Source organism: Achroia grisella, unplaced genomic scaffold (genome assembly GCF_030625045.1).
Source record: "Achroia grisella isolate CSIRO2021 unplaced genomic scaffold, CSIRO_AGI_Agris_v1 utg3654, whole genome shotgun sequence".
NCBI lineage: Eukaryota > Metazoa > Arthropoda > Insecta > Lepidoptera > Pyralidae > Achroia > Achroia grisella.
In genome coordinates, this window is record NW_026712822.1 from 471491 (window position 1) to 497932 (window position 26442).

At 33.6% G+C, this 26442-nt stretch overlaps 1 protein-coding gene across 1 annotated transcript in view; it reads right to left on the reverse strand.

The window, feature by feature from the left end:
- Positions 1 to 18909, reverse strand: part of LOC131844012 (uncharacterized) — a 31287-nt gene extending 12378 nt beyond the window's left edge. Inside the window, exons 1-4 of the mRNA XM_059192796.1 lie at positions 18736 to 18909; positions 14295 to 15580; positions 13415 to 13588; positions 3728 to 3839 (exon numbers count right to left, since the gene is read on the reverse strand). Of these exons, the coding sequence (XP_059048779.1) occupies positions 3728 to 3839; positions 13415 to 13588; positions 14295 to 15580; positions 18736 to 18909 (1746 nt within the window). The remainder of the gene's footprint in view (positions 1 to 3727; positions 3840 to 13414; positions 13589 to 14294; positions 15581 to 18735) is intronic.
- Positions 18910 to 26442: the final 7533 nt, after the last annotated feature.

The window sequence follows — 26442 nt, forward strand, 5'->3', positions numbered from 1 at the left end:
GGTAGCACTGGCAATCGCATGCAGCATGCATTGATGCATGTGGGGTGAAGTTTGAAACGAAAGTGCATTTTATAAGCTTTAACAAACATTTTTGGCAGACTTTTCTATAAAAACTATTTCATATTAGGACAATATCGTAGGACAATCGTCCTATTTACATGGACAGTAATATGACCATTCATGTTGGTAACTGTTTTAATAACCGTAGTAACAGTACTCATATTATATGGACAGCAATATGACCATTACGTCAACATGTGACGTTTACAAACCACTTATTGTCATTCCGGATGACTAAGATGGCATCATCATCATCATGACTAGTTAGTTAGTCTACAATTAAATAGACTTAAAGACCCTTTGTAATTTCATTTAATAAAATGACAGCTTCTAAAATGCATATGACAGTAAAAACGGAATTAACATCAAATAATTGAAATAATTGTTTGTCTGTTTGATTTTGTTAATCTGTAATCTCTTGCTAATCCGAATTTGACAGGACTTTTACTAGTGATAGCTAATCTTATAAGGAGTATCTTATCTAATCCTTCAACCGAAATATAGCTTCAACAACAAACTGCTTACTGATTAAATGTGTGACAGACGAACATACACATATAACTTACTATCTCGATAGTAGGCATATATATCTTAATTAATATTAGTAATCTTATTTAATACTAGCTGTACCCGCGACTTCGTCCGCGTGGAATTTAACTTTATTTTTTTAAAATATAAGTACCCTAAATTACTCCTTATTACATCAACTACCTCCCAAAAAAAGTCCCGTTAAAATCGGTCAAGCTATTTCAGAGATTAGCCGGAACAAACAGAGAGACAGACAAATATTGTAAAAAATGTTATTTTGGTGTATGTACCGTATTTATATTCATATGCATGTAGTAAAAAACAGTTATTTCAATATTACAAACCGACACTCCAGTTTTATTTATATGTATAGATTATAAACGCGAAAGTTAGTGAGTATGGATGGCTGTTTGTTACTCTTTCACGAAAAAACCACTGAACGGATTTTGATGAAACTTTACAGTACAGCTTATACATAATAGCACATAGCTATGAAATTCATGCGTGTGAAACCGCGGGAAAATAATATATACAAGTAATGAGGTAGGAAATTGACTAATAATAATATTATGTATTATAAAAATAAAATGAAAAAAAAATAGAAAAAAAACACAAAAGAGAAAAAAAGAAAGGAAAAAAAATATCTGTAAAAAAAAAGAAAAACAAAAAAAATATTAACTGCGGGAAGCCATAATGCATATTATTCCCGGAGCAATAAAGGCATGGAAAAAATAGAAAGTAAAGTTTAAAAAAACTTGCAAAAAAGGGCATGGACCTTCAGTCTATGGACATAAGGGCGTAACTATATAAAAAAAGTAGTGAGATATAAAAAGAACAAAAAATGAATTACCTTACTTTAATTCAGTTACATTAAATCTTCGATCCAGCATGCAATCTCGTACAGTTCAGGAACATATAAACACAAACATACAACGTGAATAAAGTGAAATACACGTGCAATTCACAAGCGTGGATGTGACGCAAGTATTTTCCAAAAAATCTTTATTTTTTTTATACCACGTAGGTGGCAAACAAGCATACGGCCCATCTGATGGTAAACGATTACCGTAGCCTATGGACGCCTGAAACACGGGGTGTACGCGTTGCCGACCCTTAAGAAACCTTAATATACCCTTCTTGAAAAACCCCATGCTGTAGTCTCTTGAGAAATTATTGAAATTAACTTAAATTTAAGCACTTTTGAATAGTAACGCCTGAAACACCAGGGGTGTACGCCGACCCTTAAGAAACCTTAATATACCCTTCATGAAAAACCCCATGCTGTAGTCTCTTGAGAAATTATTGAAATAAACTTATATTTAAGCACTTTTGGATAGTTATACTTATTTGTTTTAACCTACCGCTCATTGGGGAAGCTCTAGAAGAAGAACGAGCGAGAAACTTGCGTGTTACTCTTTTGAATAATTTTTGTAACTTTTCTTTGGTGTACAATATTATTTGGTATCATTATCACTACATAAAACAAAGTCACTATCGCTGTCTGTCCGCCCCTATATGTACTTAAATATTTATAACTATGCAACGGATTTTGAAGCGGTTTTTATTAACAGATAGAGTGATTCAAGAGCAAAGTTTATGTGTATAATACATGTACACCCGGGCGAAGCCAGAGCGTGTAGCTAGTATAGTATAAAACAAAGTCGCTGTCTCTATCTGTCCGTCCCTATGTATACTTAAATCTTGAAAACTACGCAACGAATTTTGAAGCGGTTATTTTAATAGATATAGTGATTCAAGAGGAAGGTTTATATGATCATACATGTACACCCCAGGCGAAGACAGAGCGAGTAGCTAGTTTAAATATATTATTTTATCTATGTTGATCGGAAACGCAAGCATAATCGTGGTAAATGTTTTATGTATTTCATTTTGTATTAAAATAAAAATGCGCTAAAAATGCAAATAGTTCAATGTATCAGGTATTTTCTATAGATTTAACCCGTAGTCAAAACTGTATGAAGTGTAGATAATGTTACAATGATCAACTTGAGTGTGATTTCTTATACATGCAACTGTGATTTCATGATACAAATGAATTCGACTGACGATGAAACAAGTTGATATTTTATGAAACAATGATATATTTAGTTTTGTCAATGGCTCGCGTGACATTTACAGTCTGTTCTGTTTCAGTTGAACCACATATAACATAATATTACACAGTTGAACCAAGAGTTACCAAGTTGTGATCACAATCTGTTTGTTAACTAAACGTCTAACTTGAAATTTGACTTTACCAGAATATATGTATACCTACAGAGGATTTTTTAACTCTAAAGAGATGATAGTTACAGTCAACAAATTGATTTTAATGAAATTGACTTTACTTTTAACTCCAAACCGATGTCTTAGTTAACAGTAAAAAATTTACAGAATAGAATAGAATACAAATAATTTTTATTCAAATAAACTTAAAATAAGCACTTTTCAATAGTTAACTAATATTTGACCGCTCATTCGGAAAGACTCATCATAAGTTAAATTTGTTCAGCATTCCATATTTAACTTTTGGTGTGAATACAAACTGTCAAATGGCCAAGTTGACAAAATTAAATAAACATAATAATTACTTGATATTACCTAAGAACTCACTCAATAACATGATTGGTGTAATCAATGAATCACTATGAAGCATGCTTTTAAATGTATATTTAATGGACAGCAAACGACGTGAAAGAAAATGAACACGTAATAATAATAATAATAATCTCAGGATAATTCACACAGCGCCATCTAGACCCAAATTAAGCTAGCTAAAGCTTGTGTTATAGGTACTAGATAACTGATACAAATACATAGATAATTTTTTTTCGTAAATACATACATAATATACATAGAAAACACCCAGACCGACACAAACAATCGTACTCATGAATACAAAAGTGTGCCGTGCGAGGAATCGAACCCGCGACCATCGGACGTAAACCAGTGTGCTAGACCGCTAGACCACCGAGGTCGTCAAATCGTCAAACACATCTAAGTACTTTGGCGAAATGAAATGCATCCCATGAAAGAGGGCATAGATCCTTTCTCTGAGTGAAAATATTTAGTTAAATAGGAACGTTCATACATACAAAACATGTTGTTGTTAATAACAATAATTTAAGTTGATACTTACTTGAAATCTTTCACAAGTCGCATACGGTATGCCGTAATATTTATTCACGCCAGCTACACTCCGTATGCCCCGCAGCTTGCCTTGACTTATTTCTAGTACAGGCGTGAAGTACAGACAGTAGCCCGAATGTAGAATAAATATAAAATTTACAATACATCTCTTATAGAATTTCATTTTTGTATTACTGAATCTTTACAAATTTGTCACCGCTGTCTGTACGCTTAGATTTTTAAATTACGCTGCTCATTTTGATATACTTTTCAGCAATAGATAGAGCAACTCAAAACGAAGGTTTATATTTGTAATACATATATATTGTAGTACAGAAAACCTGAGAAATTCAAAGATTTATAATAAAAAGCCGTGGCGTCCCGCCAGTTAAGTATTTATTCCTTGTATTTACACTTATATGTTTCTAGGATGCAACATGATTTCTGCCCAATTGCAGTTTCATATATGCTCAATTATATATGAAGTGCGGCTTTATGCTCCTTGCATGCATTATGCTAATATAATGAGATAATTCAATGCCTTCATTGTAGTGCTGTACATATACATTCGAGTGATATATGTTTCTTCATATTCTACTGAGTCGTAGCTAGGTAACGTATAGTGAACTAGTTCATGAATTTTTTTTATAATTTTTAATAAATTTGATCGGTTTTCTTTTCAATTTAAGCAAACAATTATTTTTTATATTTTTCGTTTACTTTTTACTTCCTTACTTGTATTTATTTGTAGAAATTAATAATTTATTTTATAATTCAACGAAACAATCCCGAAGAATAAAATAATTTCGTATTGTCCTTTATTTAACATCAAATATTAATTAAAAATAGAAATACATTAGTAAATTAGTTTAATAATTCCTATTAAATATCTATTACTTCACGATTATGCCAATCAATTAAATACAAATATATTTAGATACTTACACTTTTTTACATTTAACTACCTATTTCGTTTTACTTATGATTTATAGTTTATTTTTTATTTTTCCACAGGTTTTTTACTATTTGTGTATATATATATATAAATAGTTTTGAACGTGATATTTATAATAATTTTACGACTATTACAATATGTGATAATATGATTTATTTATTTCTCGTCACAAACATGATGGTAACAATACATGTAGTATTCTTTATAGTAAAATACTTAAATTTTATTATTTGAATCGATCTGCTGTGAGGAGCTGGCGTCTGAGATAGGTATAACCTAATACAGATCACCGGGCTCCCAACTGAAATGTGATATAAGTTAAACAAATTATGATGCTCATAATGTAGTAAATATGAAAAAGACATTTAAATTAAAACATATAAAATGTAACCAATATTTGTAATATTTATATGAAACAAATTAATTTGTAATGTTCATGTCATATGAAGTTTACACTATTATAACCTAATACGGTTATGATATGTTACAATAATTGTGAAAATTGTGATAATTGAATTTTAAATTATTATTATAATTATTAATTTATTTATTGTTATTTAATCACTTGATATCCGGTTATGTTTTAAATTCTTTATTCAAACACATTTGACACAAAATATTTATGACACTGTATTCCCATATAACACAATTTATGGACATGTTATTAAAAAAATACAAAATAATGCAAATTAGACGTGTAACTGCCGCTGGTTTTGTTTATAAACTGAGCATGCGTGTATTCAATGTTTATCCATAGATTGTATCATAATGTATAAGCGAAGTTAGGCGTGGATGGCGAAAGTAGCAGATCGCGAGACTGACTCTTGCGCAAGTACGAGACGCTGTCGCTCGGCTCCTCGGTGACCTTCGAGATTCTAGTGGCGACCGTGGAGTGGTCGCAGGGGTGCCAACCGTACGAGGACTCTCGTAATCTATACATATAAATAAAATTGGAATGTCTGTTTGTAATATTGAAATAACCGTTTTTTGCTACATGTATATGAATAAAGTAAGTAAGTACCCTAAGTAGATTTAGCCCAGGGCCCCACAAATTCACGATCCGCCCCTGTTTAGTGAAATTCTCGACTGTCCATTTTGTGAATGTAACACTTGACATGCTGACATTTAACTGAGTCCAGTGAACGTGGCAGGAGGCTACCGTTCTAACAGTGTTCTTTCACAATACGCAATTTGGTTTGTTATCATTCTCTCCATGATAATTCAATTTCAAATTCTTTATTTGTGAAAGGTTTTAAGCGTCTTAAGGTCTCAAAAACATACTGCACAAATAACATACTGCAAACTTTTTTGATGTCGAGCAGATTCAAACTCACTAACTTTAGGTTTATATCGGTGAAGTACTGGTGATTTATTTCACCGATTTAAACCTCAAGTTAGTGAGTGAGAATCAATAATAGTTACGACGCACTTAAGTGATTCACTTATACGACGCTTTTTACAGATTAATGAAATTTAAAAAACGATTAAGTATTTCGAACTTCGATTATAAAAACTAAATGTTTAGACTTTCAAATCAAATCAAAATATCTTTATTCAGGTAGGTCTATTACAGACTTTTACGATATGTCAAATCTACTTAGGTAGAGCGACGACATACGTAAGGTTGCGGGTAGTAACTGGATGAGAAGGGCTGAAGATCGTGCCCAGTGACGTACCTTGGGAGAGGCCTATGTCCAGCAGTGGACTGAAGTGGACTGATGATGATTAGAATAAGAATAGAAGAATAGAATAATATTTATTACTACACACTATATTATTTATGATTGACAGTTTTAACTACGAAGAACTGACAAGAAACTCGGTTATTCTTTTCAAATGAGCTTATAAATGTTTACAAAAATATAGATAAATTTTTAAATTCAATAGAGTGACCAAAAACATATGTTACAACAATTTTGTCAAAAGTAAATCAATCTCAGGAAAAATCAATGGATGTTTTATTTTACAATATTTATATAGAGAGGTACAACTATGTAACAAGCTGCCATGTTTCGCCGTATGGATAACGAGCGGCGAGCACCAATCATGGCATAAATTATAAGGCACAATTAAACGAGTGCAGTCGACGCACAGAGGGCACTGTTAATCCGGGTAATAAAGAAATATACCCAGGAAACGACGGCTAATTGTTATAAACTGTGCAAACATGCAAATTGGACGAGCATCGGACTTCCTCCGGCTCTTAATTCAGAAGTTATCTCGTTTTGTTTCAGACGCACAACCCCTCCCCCGCCCTACCCAGCATCCCGCCCCCTCCCTCCCTAGTCTCTACTTTAATGGACATTTCAACTGTCTATTATTTTAATATTATAATGTCTAACTGTGCCGTAGAAATGTTCTTGTATATGGTATATTACGGTTGCAAAATAATTATGTGTTAGTAATGAATCGAATATTTTTTATATTATATTATAATAATAATTGCGAAACTGAGGTGGCAATGGGCAAGGCACATAGCTCGTAGGACAGATGGCCGTTGGGGCAGTAAAGTCCTCGAGTGGCGACCACGGACCGGAAGACGCAGCGTGGGAAGGTCTCCAGCAAGGTGGACCGACGATCTGGTCAAGATCGCTGGGAGGCGATGGATGCGAGAAGCACAGGACTGATCGTCGTGGAGATCTTTGGGGGAGGCCTTTGTCCAGCAATAGACGTCTTCCAGGCTGTAATGATAATGGCGATGATTATTCACAGAGGAGAGCTATCGGACAGTATTGGAAACATGTACAACATTTATTTCAAAAGAATACGAGCTGAGTTTCTTGTCAGTTCTTCTCATCTCGAAACCATTCCGAACTGACGGTAGATTTGACATATCATAAGAATCTGTAATAGATCTGAATAAATATGTTTTGATTTTGAATTTGAATGAAGTAAATATTATCTATAGTAAATATATCTCTGTGCATTTTCTACTGCATAAATCATGGTGAGATTACTAGATCTCATAATACCAGGATTATAGGATTACTTGGTTAGTGAATTTGTGTGTTATAATGCTCGAAATAAAAAATATGAATAAATATACGTAAATTTTTGACGTATATTTATATCATATTCTCAGTCGTGTAGGTATTTAAAATAGAATTGTATAAATAAAAAAACATATCTACACATATAAATAAAATTGTAGTGTCTGTTTGTAATATCGAAATAACCGTTTTTTATTACATGCATATGAATATAAATACGGTACATACACCAAAATTACATTTTTTTAAATTTTTGTCTATCTGTTTGTTCCGGCTAATCTCTGAAATGGCTGGACCGATTTTGACAGGTAGCTGATGTAATAAAGAGTAACTTAGGCTACTTTTACTTTAGTAAAATAAAGTTAAATTCCACGCAGACAAAGTCGCGGGAACAACTAGTAATGTAATAAATATAAATATTTAAGAATTAGTTAAAAAATACTATTACAGCTAGTGGAGCCTTCTGGCACAAGCATTTTTATGCTTAAAAGGAAGCTTCAATAACTATACAGAACATAGAAAAAATTGTGTTACCTAAATGAAGAATTTTGATTTTATTTAATAAATATGACAAAATTTGTTAATAGAAATAGAAATAGAAATAATCTTTATTCAAATAAACTCATTACAAGCACTTTTGAATAGTCATATTTTGATTCTACCACTCATTCGGAATGCAGATTCATCACAAGACGAATTAGCAAGAAACTTGTGAAATGTTATATTAACAAATTATAACACCCTATTAGGTCCATGTATTTAATTACACCCATATCAGAATCTCTGATTAAAACCTACATACATTGAAATAGTATCTTGTACGTGCAATGTTTATTACATCGTAAATGTGGTTTGCAACATTTCTTCATGTAGCCATCGTCGCTCGAGCACAATACATTGATGCACTAATATCGTGCAGGGATGTTAAGGAGCTCCATAACCGTACCGAAACTATCGGATATCCGATATAAAAAAATATTCGTAACCGAATCCGAAATAAGTTTCGGATAATAGGATAAGGGCGGAGCCTAATTGAGACATGTTATGTAACCATTTTATTAGCTATTTGTATTTTACTTTTGAAATTCCAAAAAAAAAAATCTGTAACCGAAATTATCCGAAACTCCGAAATAATTTCATATCCGTATCCGTATCTAGTATTCAAATTCAAATTCAAAATATCGTTATTCACGTAGGTCTATTACAGACTTATGATATGTCAAATCTACCGTCAGTTCGGAGTGATATCGAGATGAGAGGAACTGACAAGAAACTCAGCTCGTATTCTTTTCAAATAAATGTTGTACATGTTTACAATAATACAGAGTCATTTAAATTCAAATTTGGGAGAATAGAGTGACCACCAGCATATGCTATTGTTAAAGCAAATAGTCTAATCAGTGTTCGGAACCCGAACAGTCCAGTCCCCACAAGCAGCACCCGTTCACAAGTATGACGGATGAGTATAATAATCATTCCTATATCCAAAACCTATCCGTATCCGACATTTCGTATCCATAACATCCCTGCGGGCTATCTCGCAAGTTATAACGCCCTGGGCGGACGAGCAATCGTCCGATAAGTGTAAGTTGCACTCAGGAGTTAGCCCAATTTGTAGACTTATGCTTTACCGTTTGAAGTTGCCGCTGGAATATGTAACTATGTGATAATGATCCGAGAATGCATTTCCCGATAGTTCTCTGTTAAACATATACATTTATATGTATACTAGCTGTCGGTTATAGAATACGCTACGAGTAAAATTTCTTTTAAACATAAACTACGGGAACATTATCTCAATTTGTAACTTTTTACTACTCTCTTCTATTTCTCTTTCTTTCACTATTTTTCTATTCTACTCTCTATGGTTCTGTGACTGTCAGACTATTGAGTATCTAGTATGTATTTATTTTATATAATATTTGCATATATTTATGTAATTTATGATTGTATTCCTTAGATATATATTGTATTTATCATTCTGTTTATATTTTGTTGCTTTTTATTTATCATTTATTATATTTGCACCGCCAACATTTACTCTCTGCACCACCAATGGTCGACTGGTAGAAAATGCCGCATGGTGTTAAGTCCGCCAAATGTACTTTACTATATTTTGTATATTGTGTGCATTGAAGTTAAATAAATAAATAAAAAATAAAAGTTGCGAGGTAACAGATTGAGCTGGTATGGGCATGTTATGCGGAGGAACGAGGACCATGTGTTATGGAAAGTGTATAATATGAATGTGGATGGATGTAAAGGGAGGGGACGCCCTAAGAAAAGATGGATGGATTGTGTGAAAGATGATATGAATAAAAGAAGAGTATGTTTAGATATGACGACCGATAGAGAGCAGTGGAAGAGAATGACATACTGCGCCGACCACAAATAATGGGATAAAGGCAAGGCAATGATGATGATGATGTATACTAGCTGTCCCGGCAAACGTTGTTTTGCCTTAAAATAAAAAAAAATTTAGAGGTGGACTACCCCTAACATTTAGCGGGATGAAAAATAGATGTTGGTCGATCCTCAGATATACTGAATACGCTCACAAAATTTCATGAGAATCGGTCAAGCCGTTTCGGAGGAGTATGGGAACGAAAACTGTGACACGAGAATTTTATATATAAGATTTATATATCTTGTAGGGACTGGTCTGCTCTAATCACCACGACTGTTTTGAACCTTTTTTGTACTTAATATCTGAAGCTAATAAATTTGTGATAATAAGTGCTAGTTGGTGGGTTGTATTCGTACGTTTTGAATTGGAAATGTAAAGTTATAATGATTATTTAAAAGAGCAACACACAAGTTTCTTGCTCGTTCTTCTTGTGATTCTTTTTCAAAAACCATTTATTCATGTAGGACATTTTAGCAGCTTATGAACGTAAAAAAAATTATATTATAATTTTTATACAGCTTCGGTAGTCTAGCGGTTTAGCACATCGTTTTAAATACTTTCAATGGTTGCAGATTCGAATCCTCGTATGATTAATCAATCCCATGATTTTATACCACGAAGGTTTTATGTATATATTTACAAACAAAAAAATAAGTATTTTAAAAACTTACAAAAAAAGTAAGCTAGTTAGCGGCTAGTGTAGACAATTTAAATTTGGATATTACAGTATATAGTATAACAAAACTCTTTATTACGCACAGAAAAATATAAAAAAAAAATTATTCAAATGTGTTAAACAAAAGGCTTATTGCTTAATGCGATCGGTTACAATTAATATTTTCTCATATTAAAACTTACGAAGTGTCGCATCTGAGCAGTTACAAATCCAACATGAAGCTGCAATATCTGTTTAATTTACTTGAAACGACGAGTTCCAAGTGTCCAAGTTTTCGCTATTAGCATAGCTGACAGACAAACAAACAGCGTCGCAACTCTTTATGCGAGTTTCAAACTCTTTCATGCTCTTGAATTTATGTTTAGTGTTGATTTTGAATTGCAATGAAATGTTGTGTTGGTGTTGGCCATCTTTGTATATAGCATTCTTTACCTGCTGCTTGATTATGTAACTTTGTTACTAACAATTCTTGTTTGAAACAGATTTCAATTATTGATGACGCAGCATATTTTGTAATTTATGATAATAAATATTATGTAGGACTAACTGTACTCGCGAGTTCGTCCGCGTGGAAATAAATTTTCTAAATCAACAGAATTTTTCTAAAATAAAAGTAGCTTAAGTAACTCCTTATTACATCAGCTACCTGCCAATAAAAGTCCCGTCAATATCGGTATTTCAGAGAATAGCCGGAACAAACAGATAGACAAAAATTTTTAAAGGTGTTATTTTGATGTATGTACCGTATTTATATTCATATGCATGTAGTAAAAAACAGTTATTTCAATATTACAAACAGACACTCCAATTTCATTTATATGTATAGATAATTCATACGGTGATATCTAGTCCCAAGCTAAGTAGAGCTTGTGTTATGGGGACTAGACAACTGATATAAATACTTCGATTTTTTTGTAAATATATACGTAATGTACAAAATAATGATAAAGTTGTCTAGTACCCATAACACAAGCTCTACTTAGTTTCAGTCTACATGGCGTTTTGAGAATTTTTCATTTTCTTTTCATAATTTAAGAGCTGTGCTCTTGTCGGTGGAGCTCCCGCCACCTTCCATGATCTTCTATCAGTCTTTTAGCTGTTGATACGATACGACTCCAACTTTTTCCTTAGTCTCCTTGATCAGGCTGTGTCTTCCCCTTCCTCTCTTTCCATCTATTTGTTATCACTACGTAGTATAAAACAAAGTCGCTGTCGCTGTCTGTCCCTATGTATGCTTAAATATTTAAAACTACGCAACGGATTTTGAAGCGAATGAATAAAGAAATAAAATGAATGAAATTTCTAAAATAAAATAGCCTATGTTACTCCATACAACATTAGCTATCTACGTAAGTGAAAGTCCCGTTAAATTAAAAGTCAAAGTTTCAAAGATAAGCAAAACCAAAAATACAGACTTTTTTTAACTGCGGTTTTAAGTACCATATATACTATCACGTGAATTTAGTGAAAATCTATTAATATGAAATTATAACAGATATTTAAATTTTATTTATTTATCATCATCATCTGCTTCTTCCTTATCCCATTTATTTGTGGTCGTCGTAATATGTTTTTCGCTTCCGTTATTTACTACTTTTCTTACCATATCATCTTTCACACAGTCCATCTGTCTCTTTTTCGGCCTTCCTCTGCCCTTATAACCATCCACATTCATATGTAACATCTTTCTTAAAATATTATCCTCGTTGCTACGCATTACATGTCCATACCATGATAGACGATTACTCTTCAACCTCTCTGACACCGGCGCCACTTTCATACTACCATTAGAGGTAGTATGTATTCATTCTTTATCTTATCCATTCTTGTCATACCACACATCCACCTCAACATTCTCATTTCAGTTGCATGCAGTCGTCTTTCATCCGTCGCCTTTACGGGCCAGCACTCTGATGCATACAAGACAGCAGGCCGGATCATGGTCTTGTAAATTTTCCCCTTAAGCTTAAGGGGAACACGCGAGTCACACGTCGTTGCCGTAACCTGCCGCCACTTCATCCATCCAATTTTATTTATTTATATAGATATATAAATAGTTTATATCTCAAAATAATCTCGAAAATTATTACAATAGTAATCAAAAGTATAATACATTATACCTTCACGCGAGTTATAACAAATGGGGTAGCTAAGATAGGGTATTCTCAACTAACAATTCCTTTGTGTAAATATATAACTAATATATACATACAAATTACCCATTACCAACAAAACACTGTTGAATACAAATGTGTGTATTATGCGGGGATCGAACACGCGACCATCAGAAGGTGAGGCAGTATGTTAAACAGCCAACCACGAAGGTCATTAACATTAATAAAACACCTATTATATTCATGACTAGCTGATCCCGTGACTTCGTCAGCTTGCAATTTAACTTTATTTTTCTAAAATAAAAGCAGCCTAAGTTAGTTCTTATTACATCAGCTACTTGCCAATAAAAGTCCCGTCAAAATCGGTCCAGCCATTTCAGAGATTAGCCGGAACAAACAGACAGACAGACAAAAATTGGAAATATGTTATTTTGGTGTATATACAGTATTTATATTCATATGCATGTAGTAAAAAACGGTTATTTCAATATTACAAACAGACACTTCAATTTTATTTATATTTATAGATTATTTATTTTAGTCGTCCAGTATTGTCTGTAAGTTTTCTTTCCATATTTTGCATACAGTTCGTTCCAGAGTGCGAGCGAGCGGCGGTCCCAGATGGGCCCGGTGCTGAGCTGTGCGTCGATGATGAGAGCTGTCGGCTCGGAGCCGCCGCTCGCCGGCCAGCGCACCGGCAGCAGCGGCGACCGCGCCGGAGTCGGGTCACTGCAAACCAGACAATATTAAAAAAAAAATCTTCCCGCGTACACTTAGATATTGGAATGAACTTCCTGCCAAGGTCAATGTGTCACGAGATTTAAACATGGGGTTTTTCAAGAAGGGTATACGCGCACGTGACACCCCTGGTGTCTCAAGCGTCTATAGGCTACGGTAACCATTTACCATTAGATTGGCCGTATGCTTGTTTACCACCATCGTAGTATAAAAAAAGTGAAAAATTAAGCAAGGCAGTGTTACCTGTTACCAACAGCCAGAGTTACCTTGTGAGCACATCTCAGATCACAATATCTAAGTGTTTATATTAGTTGTCTAGCATCCATAATACAAGCTCTGTATAGTTTAGAACTAGATGGCGCTGTGTGAATTGTCCTGGAACTTTAATAATAATATAATAATCACAGGAGAATTCACACAGCGCCATCTAGACCCAAGTTAAGCTAGTTAAAGCTTGTGTTATGGGTACTAGTTTTTTTTTTAAATACATACATATTATACACAGAAAACACCCAGACCGATACAAACAATCGTACTCATGAATACAAATGTTCGTGCCGTACGAGGAATCGAACCCGCGACCATCGGTCGTAAAGCGGTGTGCTAGACCGCTAGACCACCGAGGTCGTCATATTAGAGTATTGGCAACTATTTCCTCCTGTTTGAATTTAAAAAAAAAACAGACAATTGTAGTTACCTGTACTTCGCAAAGTTAGTCCACATTGAGACCATACGGTTGATCATATTCCTTTCCAGATACCTCAATGGCAACGGAAATGAATGTGGCTTGAAAAGATAGAAGAGTTCGTCAGCGTGAGATGCTCCAGGCTTGTCCCATAAATTCATGGAAATTTTCGCCATGTTTATATAACCATTGTACTTGAAGACGTAATAGTAAACGGGTTGGTCACTTGTCTTCTGATACAGCTCCGAGAAGACAGCGGAAGGATATTTAAAGTGTACATCAGAGTAGTAATCTACCATATCCATGACATAATCATCTTTCCCAGAAGAGAAATAATGTCCCATAACCTTCTCTGCGGTTTCATTCCTATCAAAGTCAGTGAGAAATTCCAAATCTGGTTGTAACGGCATGAAAATCAAAGTGGGAGCTACGTTTTTCAGACTCGTCCCGTAATCCATAGCAACGAAGTAAATACCTTCATTATCATTAACTCCTATTATCATAGGAACTTTGGTATGGTTTCCAGACTTTATAATGTCCATGGGATACTCTGTTAGCATCGGTTCCACGCTTGGTATACTTTTTTCTACACAGGGTACAAACAAAGTTTCCGCAGTTATAGAAACTTTATGTTCTAGGTATACTATGGCATTAATTAGTTCTTCAGCTGATTTATTTGCAAGTATACTGTAAATTTCATAAGGATTTTTGGTATCGTATCCAAATTCTTTGACTAGAGTACTGGCTGTTTTCAAAGGGTCGTGTTGCAGACCCCATGGGACAATGGGTGAGCCGCTTTGCAATATAACCTTATGAAAAAGTCCTTTCGCTGCTGGGGACAGGAGAAGGAATGAAACAGATGCCGCGCCGGCACTTTCGCCGAACAAAGTGACCTGATTTGGGTCTCCTCCAAAAGCTTTAATGTTTTCTTGAATCCATTTCAAAGCGGCCACTTGGTCTTTAAGTCCAGCATTTCCTGGTGCCTCTTTTATACCTAAACATAAAAATCCTTCGATATTGAGCCTGTAATTGATAGTTACGAAAACAATATTTCGATCCACAAAGAAATCTGGTCCGTATAAGGATGGACCTCCCGTGCCCATCAGAAAACATCCTCCGTGGATGAAGACCATGACAGGCAGTAATTGATCAGGTTCAGCGTTGGCTGGTGTGTATACATTTAGTTTGAGGCAATTGGTGGTGCCCATAATGATGGAGCCTATAGCCTTTTGAGGACATGAAGTATTTATATCGACAGCGTCAAATATTCCTTTCCATCTCGGCGGTGGGAGCGAGGCCTGAACAAAAATGAGATAAGATATAAAAAGATTTATTACACGAAAATTATGTACAATGTCTTCTATGTCTATGAGGTTCTACGTCCTCGTATCACCTATTTCTCTTGCTAAGCAGCTTGCTTTGTTAGCTTTGCTTCCAGATTCGATTCAGACTCGATCCATTGGCTTTGCGACGAGATATTGCATCTCTGTGCATTTTCTACCGCATATATCACGGGGAGTGTTCTGAAGAATTGTTCGGATTAATACCAGCTGCTGAGTTTCACCACCTTACCACCCGCCAGAAACTGAAATACCATCCTAAACATCTGGATGAATGGCGGTCTTCCACAGTGCGGTTTTCTAGAAACTTTTTGCCTCGCACAACCACATTGTGGAATCACCTTCCAGCAATGGTATTTCCGAACCGATATGTTATTGAAACCTTCAAGAAAAGAGCTTATTCCTTTTTAAAAGGCCGACAACGTACTTGCAATTCCCCTGGTATTGCGGGTGCTCATGGGCGGCGGTAATCACTTACCATCAGGTGAGCCGCATGAAATTTGTGATATGGGTGGAGTGATGGATATCTACCTTGTTACTCATGTCTATGGACCACGATGCCCATTCCATGTATATAAAAAATGTCTATAAAGACGTATCGTCAATTGTATATGTATCGACTATGACATAAGTTTAGACAATGACAAACAATTATTTTGGTGGTTATTTTAAGCGAAAAATTATATACGTAATTGATCTTTTTTAACGCGAACGACGAAATTGTGAGAATTTACTAAAATTCTTTCTCACCTTTGCCTCTGAAATGTTTTACACGTGTAGGTACATACGGAAAAGTGACGTTGGTACTGATATTATTATATTTACCTAAAACATTTACATTTTTGACTGTCATTAATTATTTATATACATTTCTTGTAGGTTATATAATTTTTCTTTAATATATTAACTCTCGATCATATCAGATATATATTTTTACATAAATAAACATATGTCATTTGACGTACGATTATTGTAGCTTTATAAATTTATAAGGCAATATTATTTTATATTAAATTAGATTTTATATTCTGGACAAAATCGTAATCACATATTATTAATATTTTTGAAGATTAAAACAATATATAAAAATAAATGAACAACATTTCCTTGGAAGACACAACATCTACCGTTCCATCCGAGCTATTCTCGGAAATTCATTCTGGCCAGTAGAGTCAAAATATATGCAATTTAGAATATCACATCTATTATTTTGATTTAACAAATTTTTATTATGTTATTGGCCAATGACCACCAATTTACAAAAGAAGTTAAAGAAATTTTTAGACTATACATTAAATATAAATAAATATGACATTTTTTGTAAAAATGTCACCATTCAAGGGGTAAAGTAAAATAGCAGATAATAGTTTTTATGGAAATCAAATTTGAAGCTAGAACGATGAAACTTTTTCATTCGCTTTTTTGTCAAAAGTTTAATAAATCATTATCATTAAGTCTGTCTCACTTAAATGCCAAAATTACTGTACTGATTTAAATGAAGTTTAAAATCTAGATTGAGAAAGGACAAGTTACTTTTTAATCCGAAAAAGGGTTATAAGAGATTGTTATATATAAGTATCGTCATTTTTAAAGGTCATTATTTTTTGCGTATTGATTAAATATAATTAACTATTATTAAATGAAAATTATGCAAGTATTGACATTTTTTTCAACTACTTATTTTTTAGGCTGTTGAGAAAATATTAGTACCTACCTTTTTTTAAATCTACGATGAAACTTTTTTATTGGGTTAGATTATTAATATATATATTTTATTAGTTGTCACTATTTTACGCGGACGAAGTACAGCTAGTTATTTAATTTCTTGTTGACTCTCGATCATATCAGATATATATTTTTACTTATCAGACGTACGTGTAGCTATAGGAAAATATTATTAGATTTCATATTCTAATATCAACTTATAACAAAATAAAGAGCGAAGTCTAATTCAAAATATATTTTTAAAATGTATGTATATTTAGGTTATTTTGAATCTCTTTTAGTTAATTATCATAAACTATTATTAAATAACAATTAGCTGTCTTTGAACTAGATAATTTTACCGTTTCTGTCTTTATTCTACCGTTTCTGTCTATATTCTATTTCTTAGCTGGACAAACAAATAATACTGTCCAAGCAATTCTGGATTGTAGATTGTACTATACTGGACTTTTTTTTTATTTATTTTATTTGTTTCACTGACATTATTATTATTATTATTTTTTATTAACATGTATTGACTTCAGCTGCGATTTGATACAGCAGAAGTTTTCGTAGGGCTAGTTGTGTTTCACTAGGTGTTTATCATATATATTTATATAGATGACTCACATACATATTTACATTATTTATATAATAAATAGTTTATGTTTATATAATATTATATTTTATGTATTTACGCATTTATAGTCTTATGTGTTATTTATCTTTTTTAAATTAATCACACTTTATAAATATTTTTCACTTTCCATAATTTTATTCATACAATATCTTAAAAATGCAAAGTTGAAGAGAATCTATACGAAAAGAGCAACAGGTAAGTTTTTTGTTCATTCTTCTTAGTCGTTTTGACATTTCAGAATAGAATAGAATAGAAAATCATTTATTCAAATAAACTTAATTTAAGCACTTTACTTACTTACATACTTACTAAGCACTTTTGAATAGTCATAAGAAATTGTTTTTTATCTACCACTCGTTCGGAAAGCTGTGTCATCACAAGAAGAACGAGCAAGAAACTCTTTTAAATAATTGTTGTAAGTTTACATTTACAAGTCGAAACGTGTGAATAAAAACTACCAACAAGCACTAATTTTTTGGGTCAAATATAAATATGCAATAAGATTAAATCAGTCGTAGTGATAAGAGAAGACTACTCCCTGCAAGCAGCACCCGTTCACGAGTATGACGGATGAGCCAGCCATCACTGCGCTATTTTATTTATTCAATAACTAAATATTACTTATATTTGACTAAAGTTTTTTATATTTCAATTCTTCTTTATACTAATTGGTAAGTATAAAAAAGAATTGAGAGATAAAAAAACAATTATTCGCTTATTACGATGATAAAGTTGTTAGTCGTTTATAGGTGTTTGAAGATGGTATCACCTGGAACCGGTTGGTGTGGTCGACGGTGGCGTATGGTATGCCGAGGTACTGGTGGTAGGTGCCGTCGGCGCTGAGTGACCCGCGCACTCGCCCGCTCCATGTGTTCACCACCGGCGACCGCTGCTGCACCAGGTTGGCCGCGATCAACGATGTCAGCGCCACCCACTTCCACATTGCGGCCCACCTGACCACTGACCGACCAAAGACATAAAAAAGCCATATAAAATTAGTCTCCGAGTATGAAACTACTCTTTAAGTTAGGTTAAATATATTACAATTGTATTAACTTGCCCTAAGAGGCTAAAATATAGCTACCAGGAGTTTGTTGCTACTGAAGTAGATGCCGGGGCAAAAGGGTTCGATCTGAGGCCCCAACCTACATTCCCTGGGGGGAAAGGGGATTGTTAGTAATAAGATCATCAGTGTACACTGATGATCTTATTGCTAGCAATGTACCATGTCAGGTTGACCTCCACGCGGTCCCCCCTGGATAAATCTTGTTGAATTTATCACGATGGGCTAACTGACCTGGCCTCATCCTTATCTTATCATCCTCCACTGGTTCCCCGCCAGCGTAAACCGTTAGCCCAGGTGGGTGCACCATTCCATTATCATCCATAAAAAGAACCTACATTCCCTTGAGAGTTTAAGGACAAAAAAAACTTCAAACCTTAGTCCTCAAGTATGGCACTACTTCCTAAGTTAGCTTAAGTTTACTTTAATTATATCTCTGTTAGTTTTCAAGTAACCAACCTTAAGAGGCTTAAACCCAGCTACCCGGGGGTTGTTGATCTTGAAGTAGATGCAGGACGTCGTTCCGAGGCCTCAACCTTCACCCCCCTAGGGGGGTGCGGATGACCAGAGTCAGTCAGTTAGTTGATCGCTCCCGTACTCACAACATCACACACTTTTTGCACGAAAAATAGCGCTGTTTTCAGAACTGCCATGAATTTTTAACCTCTCTTCTTGACTTCACTGGTTTAACAGATTTAAATGACTAAGGTATAATATTAAATATTCCTCGTATTGTAATAGGTTTTGTTACGTCATTAAAAAACATGTCTGCAATCGAAATACAGCGATGTTTTGAGATAACTACGAGTACTTATTGAAAAGAGCAACACGCATTCTGAATGAGTTGTAGAGTCTAGAAACTATTATGTGACTGGTAAAAAATGCCTACATTAAGTTGATTTGAATAAAAATTATTTCTATTTTTATTTGTTTACCTCTATCTACATATAGTATACTTTAACTATTGCCTATATATATGAATAGACACAATATGGATATCTCTCAAGCGTTGCCATCCTTGAGGAACTAAGGCGTGATGATTCTAGATATAGACTCAATTTTTTTTTCTAGAAAGTTTTTGCCTCGCACAACCACATTGTGGAATCACCTTCCAGCAATGGTATTTCCGAACTGATACGATATTGAAACCTTCAAGAAAAGAGCTTATTCCTTTTTAAAAGGCCGCCAACGTACTTGCAATTCCCCTGGTGTTGCGGGTGCTCATGGGCGGCGGTAATCACTTACCATCAGGTGAGCCGCATGCTCGTTTGTCCCCTGTGCTATAAAAAAAAAAGGATAGAAATAGAAATAATCTTTATTCAAATAAACTCATTACAAGCACTTTTGAATAATCATATTTTGTTTCTACCACTCATTCGGAACGCAGATTCATCACAAGAAGAATGAGCGAGAAACTTTTGCAGTTTTTTTACGCTTTATATTATATTATATTATTCTTATTATAAATATGACAAAACTAGTTTAAGGGGTTTTGTTTGTACAAAGTCACGGAATTGTACAAGCTAAACTAAGTGATTTTACCTAAATGTCGTTTAACTAAAGTTAGTAATTCGTTTTATGGCAATTGCGTAAGGTTTTACAACAAAGTACCAGAGTCTGTTATAAATCTGCCTGAAAAAAGATTCAAATGTCATATAGAACACTTCTTTTGCAAAAAAGCTTACTATAAAATTGGAGAATTCGTTAACGATAATAATGTTTTTATTGAAAAACTTAAAATCCATAGCACTGACAATATTATCTGATTACACTAATAATGAGAGCGTAGCGATTTCTATGTTGATTATCGCATGCCTCTTACTTGTTATACTGTAATTATTTACATAAAAAAAACATCTGTTCAAAAGAACAACACAGAAGTTTCTTGCTCAATATGTGATGAATCTGCATTCCGAATGAGTGGTAGAATCAAAATATGACTATTCAAAAGTTACAAGCACTTTTAAATAGTCATATTTTGATTCTACCACTCATTCGGAATGCAGATTCATCACATAATGAGTTTATTTTAATAAAGATTATTTCTATTTCTATTTCTTTCTAGCTGTATTCAGAGACGTTGCGTCTCTCACTCAAATGCGATAGCAATATTTTCAATCGAAAATTTCCCGTAAATATTTACGTTCCGCTATGCTCAACTTTCTCTATTATTACAGTAAATATAGAGGTATTTTTTTTCATTATTCTGAAAATTCATTATAATAACAATGTTTTGCACATTTGTCCATATTTTTATACTGGATTGGATTGTTCATGCAAATGGGGTAGAAAGATAGGTTCTTTATTTGTGAAAATTGATATTTCCAGCTACGTGTAATTACATGCAATTACATACATACATAACCAGAGATAAGACAATATGATAAAATAAACTTTTTAATGAAATTTTAACCTAGTTTTGTTGTTTGCGAACAAAATAACTTTATTTTTTGTTCTTTGCAATAGCATATGCTGGTGGTCACTCTATTCTCCCAAATTTGAATTTTAATTACTGTGTATTATTGTAAACATGTACAATATTTATTTAAAAAGAATACGAGTTGAGTTTCTTGTCAGTTCTTCCCATCTCCAAATCATTCCGAACTGACGGTAGATTTGACATATCATAAGAGTCCGTAATGGACCTACACGAATAAAGATATTTTGAATTTGAATTATAATATAACATACTTTTTCAAAGAAATTATAACTAGTCTGAAATATTTATATTAATTATACCTTATCCTATGGACAAATTTTCATTGAGTTTTTGTTGAAATTTTTATATTAGCTAGTTTTGGATGGAGAGAGGTAAGAGATATGTAGCCTCAAAATCAGACTGTCTCAAGGGAATTTATTGTTGTATTTTATTATATTTGTACAGGTAAGAGAAAAAAAAGATTTGGTATACCGAGAAAATATATATTCGGACTAGCTTTTGCCCGCGGTTTCGCTCGCGTTAATTTATCCCCTTATGGGTGTAATTTATTACAAGTGTAATTTATCAAAATCCTTTCTTAGGGGATGCTTACGTCATAGTAGCTTTATGCATACAAAGTCTCAGCCCGATCGGTTTAAAATTGACAAAGTTTCATACAAACTTTCATCCCCTATTTTATTCCCTTGGGGGTAGAATTAATCAAAATCCTTTCTTAGCAGATGCCTACGTCATAACATCTACCTGTATGCCAAATTTCAGCCCGATCCGTCCAGTGATTTGGGCTGTACGTTGATAGATCACTATGTCAGTCACCATTGAGTTATATATTTAGATAATTTTATTTACTATGTGTGTATAATAAAGAATAATGTCTTGTTGATAGATCACTATATCAGTCAGTCAGTCACGTTTGAGTTATATATAGATAGATAGACTACTGACATATTAGAATTAAGTGTAGTAACAATAAAATGTACAATAAAAGGAATTACAGAAATTAAATATAAATTTAGAATACAAAATACATTTGTTATAAATACATTATCCAGTTATAACGTTTATCATGATACAAACAAACCTACTTATAACTAAAACGTGGTATTGTTAAAATTCCGAAAGGTGTAATGAAAAAAAAAATTCAGTAATTAATTTGAACAATTAAGATGTAAATAATTTTCCATCGAGTTTAGAACCGCGACAATCTGTACATATAAATAAAATTGGTGTGTCTGTTTGTAATGTTGAAATAACCGTTTTTTACTACATGCATATGAATATAAATACAGTACATACACCATCGGTCGGTCCGTTTGTTCCGGGTAATCTCTGAAATGGCTGGACCGATTTTGACGGAACTTTCTTTGGCAGATAGCTAATGTAATAAGCAGTAACTTAGGCTTCTCTCATTTTAGAAAATAAAGCTAAATTTCACGCGAACGAAATCTCGGGAACAGCTAGTAGTTAATATAAACTGTAAATATGTTAACTGGGACTTGGTTATTTCTCGTCTCGTCTTTAACAGATGATAGGGTGTAAAAATTATACATTTTGCTTGTATTTATTTGGTAAATAATTACACAGTATAAAACGAAGTCGCTGTCGCTGTCTGTCCGTCCCCATGTATGCTTAAATCTTTAAAACTACGCAACGGATTTTGAAGCGGTTTTTTTAATAGATAGAGCGATTCAAGATGAAGGTTTATATGTATAATACATGTACACCCGTGCGAAGCCGGGGTGAGTAGCTAGTATAATATAAATTATAATTTCTTTTACAAATTTATAAATGTTCTTATAGTATGCAAGAGTGTTCATCATTTTGTATTCCTCCTTTTGGTTAATATACTTACTGAACAAATTTATGTTAACTTGTGTAAGTAAAACAAACGTAAAAGATTCTGCCGTGCATTTTTAATGAGAAAATCTATAACTCATTCACAACCGAGCAGCCAGAATCATTGGTAATCAACGTCTATGTGACAGACTCGACCCATTGGCTTTGCGGCGAAATATTGCATCTCTGTGCATTTTCTACCGCATATATCACGGGGAGTGTTCAGAGGAATTGTTCGGATTAATACCAGCTGCTGAGTTTCACCAACGTACCACACGCCAGAAACTGAAATACCATCCTGATCATCTGGATGAATGGCGGCCTTCCACAGTGCGTTTTTCTAGAAACTTTTACCAGCACACCGCTCGCCATCGACAGGGAATTCATCCCCACACGCTGGAACCTAAGTGGTCTCGGACAGTGCAGTTTCAGAGGAGTTTCCTCCCGCGTACACTTAGATTGTGGAATGAACTTCCTGCCGAGGTTTTCCCACGAGACTACAGCATGGGGTTTTTCAAGAAGGGTATATTAAGGTTTCTTAAGGGTCGGCAACGCGCACGTGATACCCCTGGTGTTTCAGGCGTTCATAGGCTACGGTAACCGTTTACCATCAGATGGGCCGTATGATTGATAGCCAGCATCATAGTATAAAAAAAATATTATTCTCAATAACCCATTAACAGAAGAGGCCATCAATATAGTCAAATAGGACATTAACGAAAGAAATGTATCATAATTTAGATATTTTGTATTGTTGCACCGATGGCATATCCTTCGGAATAAACCCTCAATATTTTATATAAAAAAATAGCATTTTGCTCGGGGTCATCGAGACACATAGCCTGAAAGTGGGACTGTCCTGCCTAATGTGTCACGTATGGTCATATTAGTCAACCAGGCGGCATGCTATGGGCTGTAAAATATAAAAACGAAACTTAAATACATGTTTTTATTATCATAAGTTTATTAAAACAACACTATTAGACATATACCCATCGATTTACAAAAATAAAAACTAATAAACATTTCGTCTCCTTTCAAAATACTTTTATAATTTAAAAAATAGTGATTAAAAATTGTGATACATAGTTAAAATTTAGATTATATGCATAAGCAAGTTAATATATAATACATTACAACACAACACGTTATAACTATAAGAAGAGTTGAGTTTCTTTTCAGTTTCTTGTCAGTTCTTCTTAGCTCGAATGCACTCCGAACTGACGGTAGATTTTAACATATCATAAGCCTGTAATAGTAGGTCTATTACAGTAGTCTTATGATATATGAATAAAGGTAATTTGATTTGATTGATTCATTGAAGAACCTTGACAATATCTACTTTTATATATATATAAGATTTTTGATTCTCACACAATACTAACATTTCTATTTGCTCATCCTTCATTATACTCCTGAACAGGTGCTGCTTGTGGGGACTGGTCTGTTCGGGTTACGAACACTGATTAGACTATTTGCCTTAGCACATGCTGGTGGTCACTCTATTGTCCCAAATTTGAATTTAAAAATGAATCTGTATTATTGTAAACATGTATAACAAATATTTGAAAAGAATACGAGCTGAGTTTCTTGTCAGTTCTTCTCATCTCGAAATCATTCCGAACTGACGGTAGATTTGACATATCATAAGAGTCTGTAATAGACCTATATGAATAAAGATATTTTAAATTTTAAATTATTGTGTGTATATATCAATATAAATAATATTGTGTGGGAATCGAACGGTGACATTGTAAGTAATGCAATTAGCATACAAGAGATTATTTTACCACAGAGATATTTCCATATATATATATATATGTTGCCAGCCATATTGCCAACCATATGTAGAAATAATATAAGATGAATTATTGTAATTGTTCTAAGTGTGTATGTATGTATATATGTATATGAGTGTGTGTGTGCATATGTGTATGTATATATATATATATATATATATATATGTGTAAAGTGTACAATTGTCAAATGTGTATATGTAATAATGGTTGACAATAAATGTTTTTCTTTCTTTCTTTCTGCATATATATATAAAAATAGAGTTTTTATTTTTAATACATTTGTATCTTATATTAATACAATTGCTAATATCTATATTAATGTTTGTTACTTGTTAATTTCATGTGACTGTCTGTACGTATGTAAATTATAAAATACCTTACTGTTTAAGACTAGAAAGACTATCACCTGAAATAAAATATTTTTGGTAACATTACATTTTTTTATTTCCACACCTCCTTCCCAGGAAAATATCATAAATAATAAACACTTCCGTAATAAACCCTATTCTATTTATACTTATTTCATGCATTTTTTTAATAGATGATAATGTAATGGTACCCGCCTGCGCTAACGGTATACGCTGGGGGGCACCAGTGGAGGATGATAAGATGAACATGAGGTCAGGTCAGTTTGCACATCGTGACAAATTCACCAGGAATTTATCACAATGGTTTCCGGAACCACAAGATGTCAACCTGACACGGTTCATTGTTAGATATGGGGTCGACAGTCCACATAACTAACGATGCCCTTCCCCCGGTTTAATGCATTTGTCACAATGGACTAATTGACTTTGTCACAATGGACTAATTGACTTTGTCACAATAGACTAATTGACTTTGTCACAATGGACTAATTGATTTTGTCACAATGGATTAATTGATTTTGTCACAATGGACTAATTGATTTTGTCACAATGGACTAATTGATTTTGTCACAATGGACTAACTGATTTTGTCACAATGGACTAATTGATTTTGTCGCAATGGACTAATTGATTTTGTCACAATGGACTAATTGATTTTGTCACAATGGACTAATTGATTTTGTCAGAATGGACTAATTGATTGTGTCACAATGGACTAATTGATTTTGTCACAATGGACTAACTAATTTTGTCACAATGGACTAATTAATTTTGTCACAATGGACTAATTGATTTTGTCACAATGGACTAACTGATTTTGTCACAATGGACTCATTAACCATTGCTTCATTATAAAAAAAAAGAATTATAAATTTTAAAAAATCTTAGCAATTTCTAACAATCTACTACATCGACTATATTATACTAAACTAGAGGTTCGTCCTGGCTTCGCATGGTTGGCATTTCTGCTCTT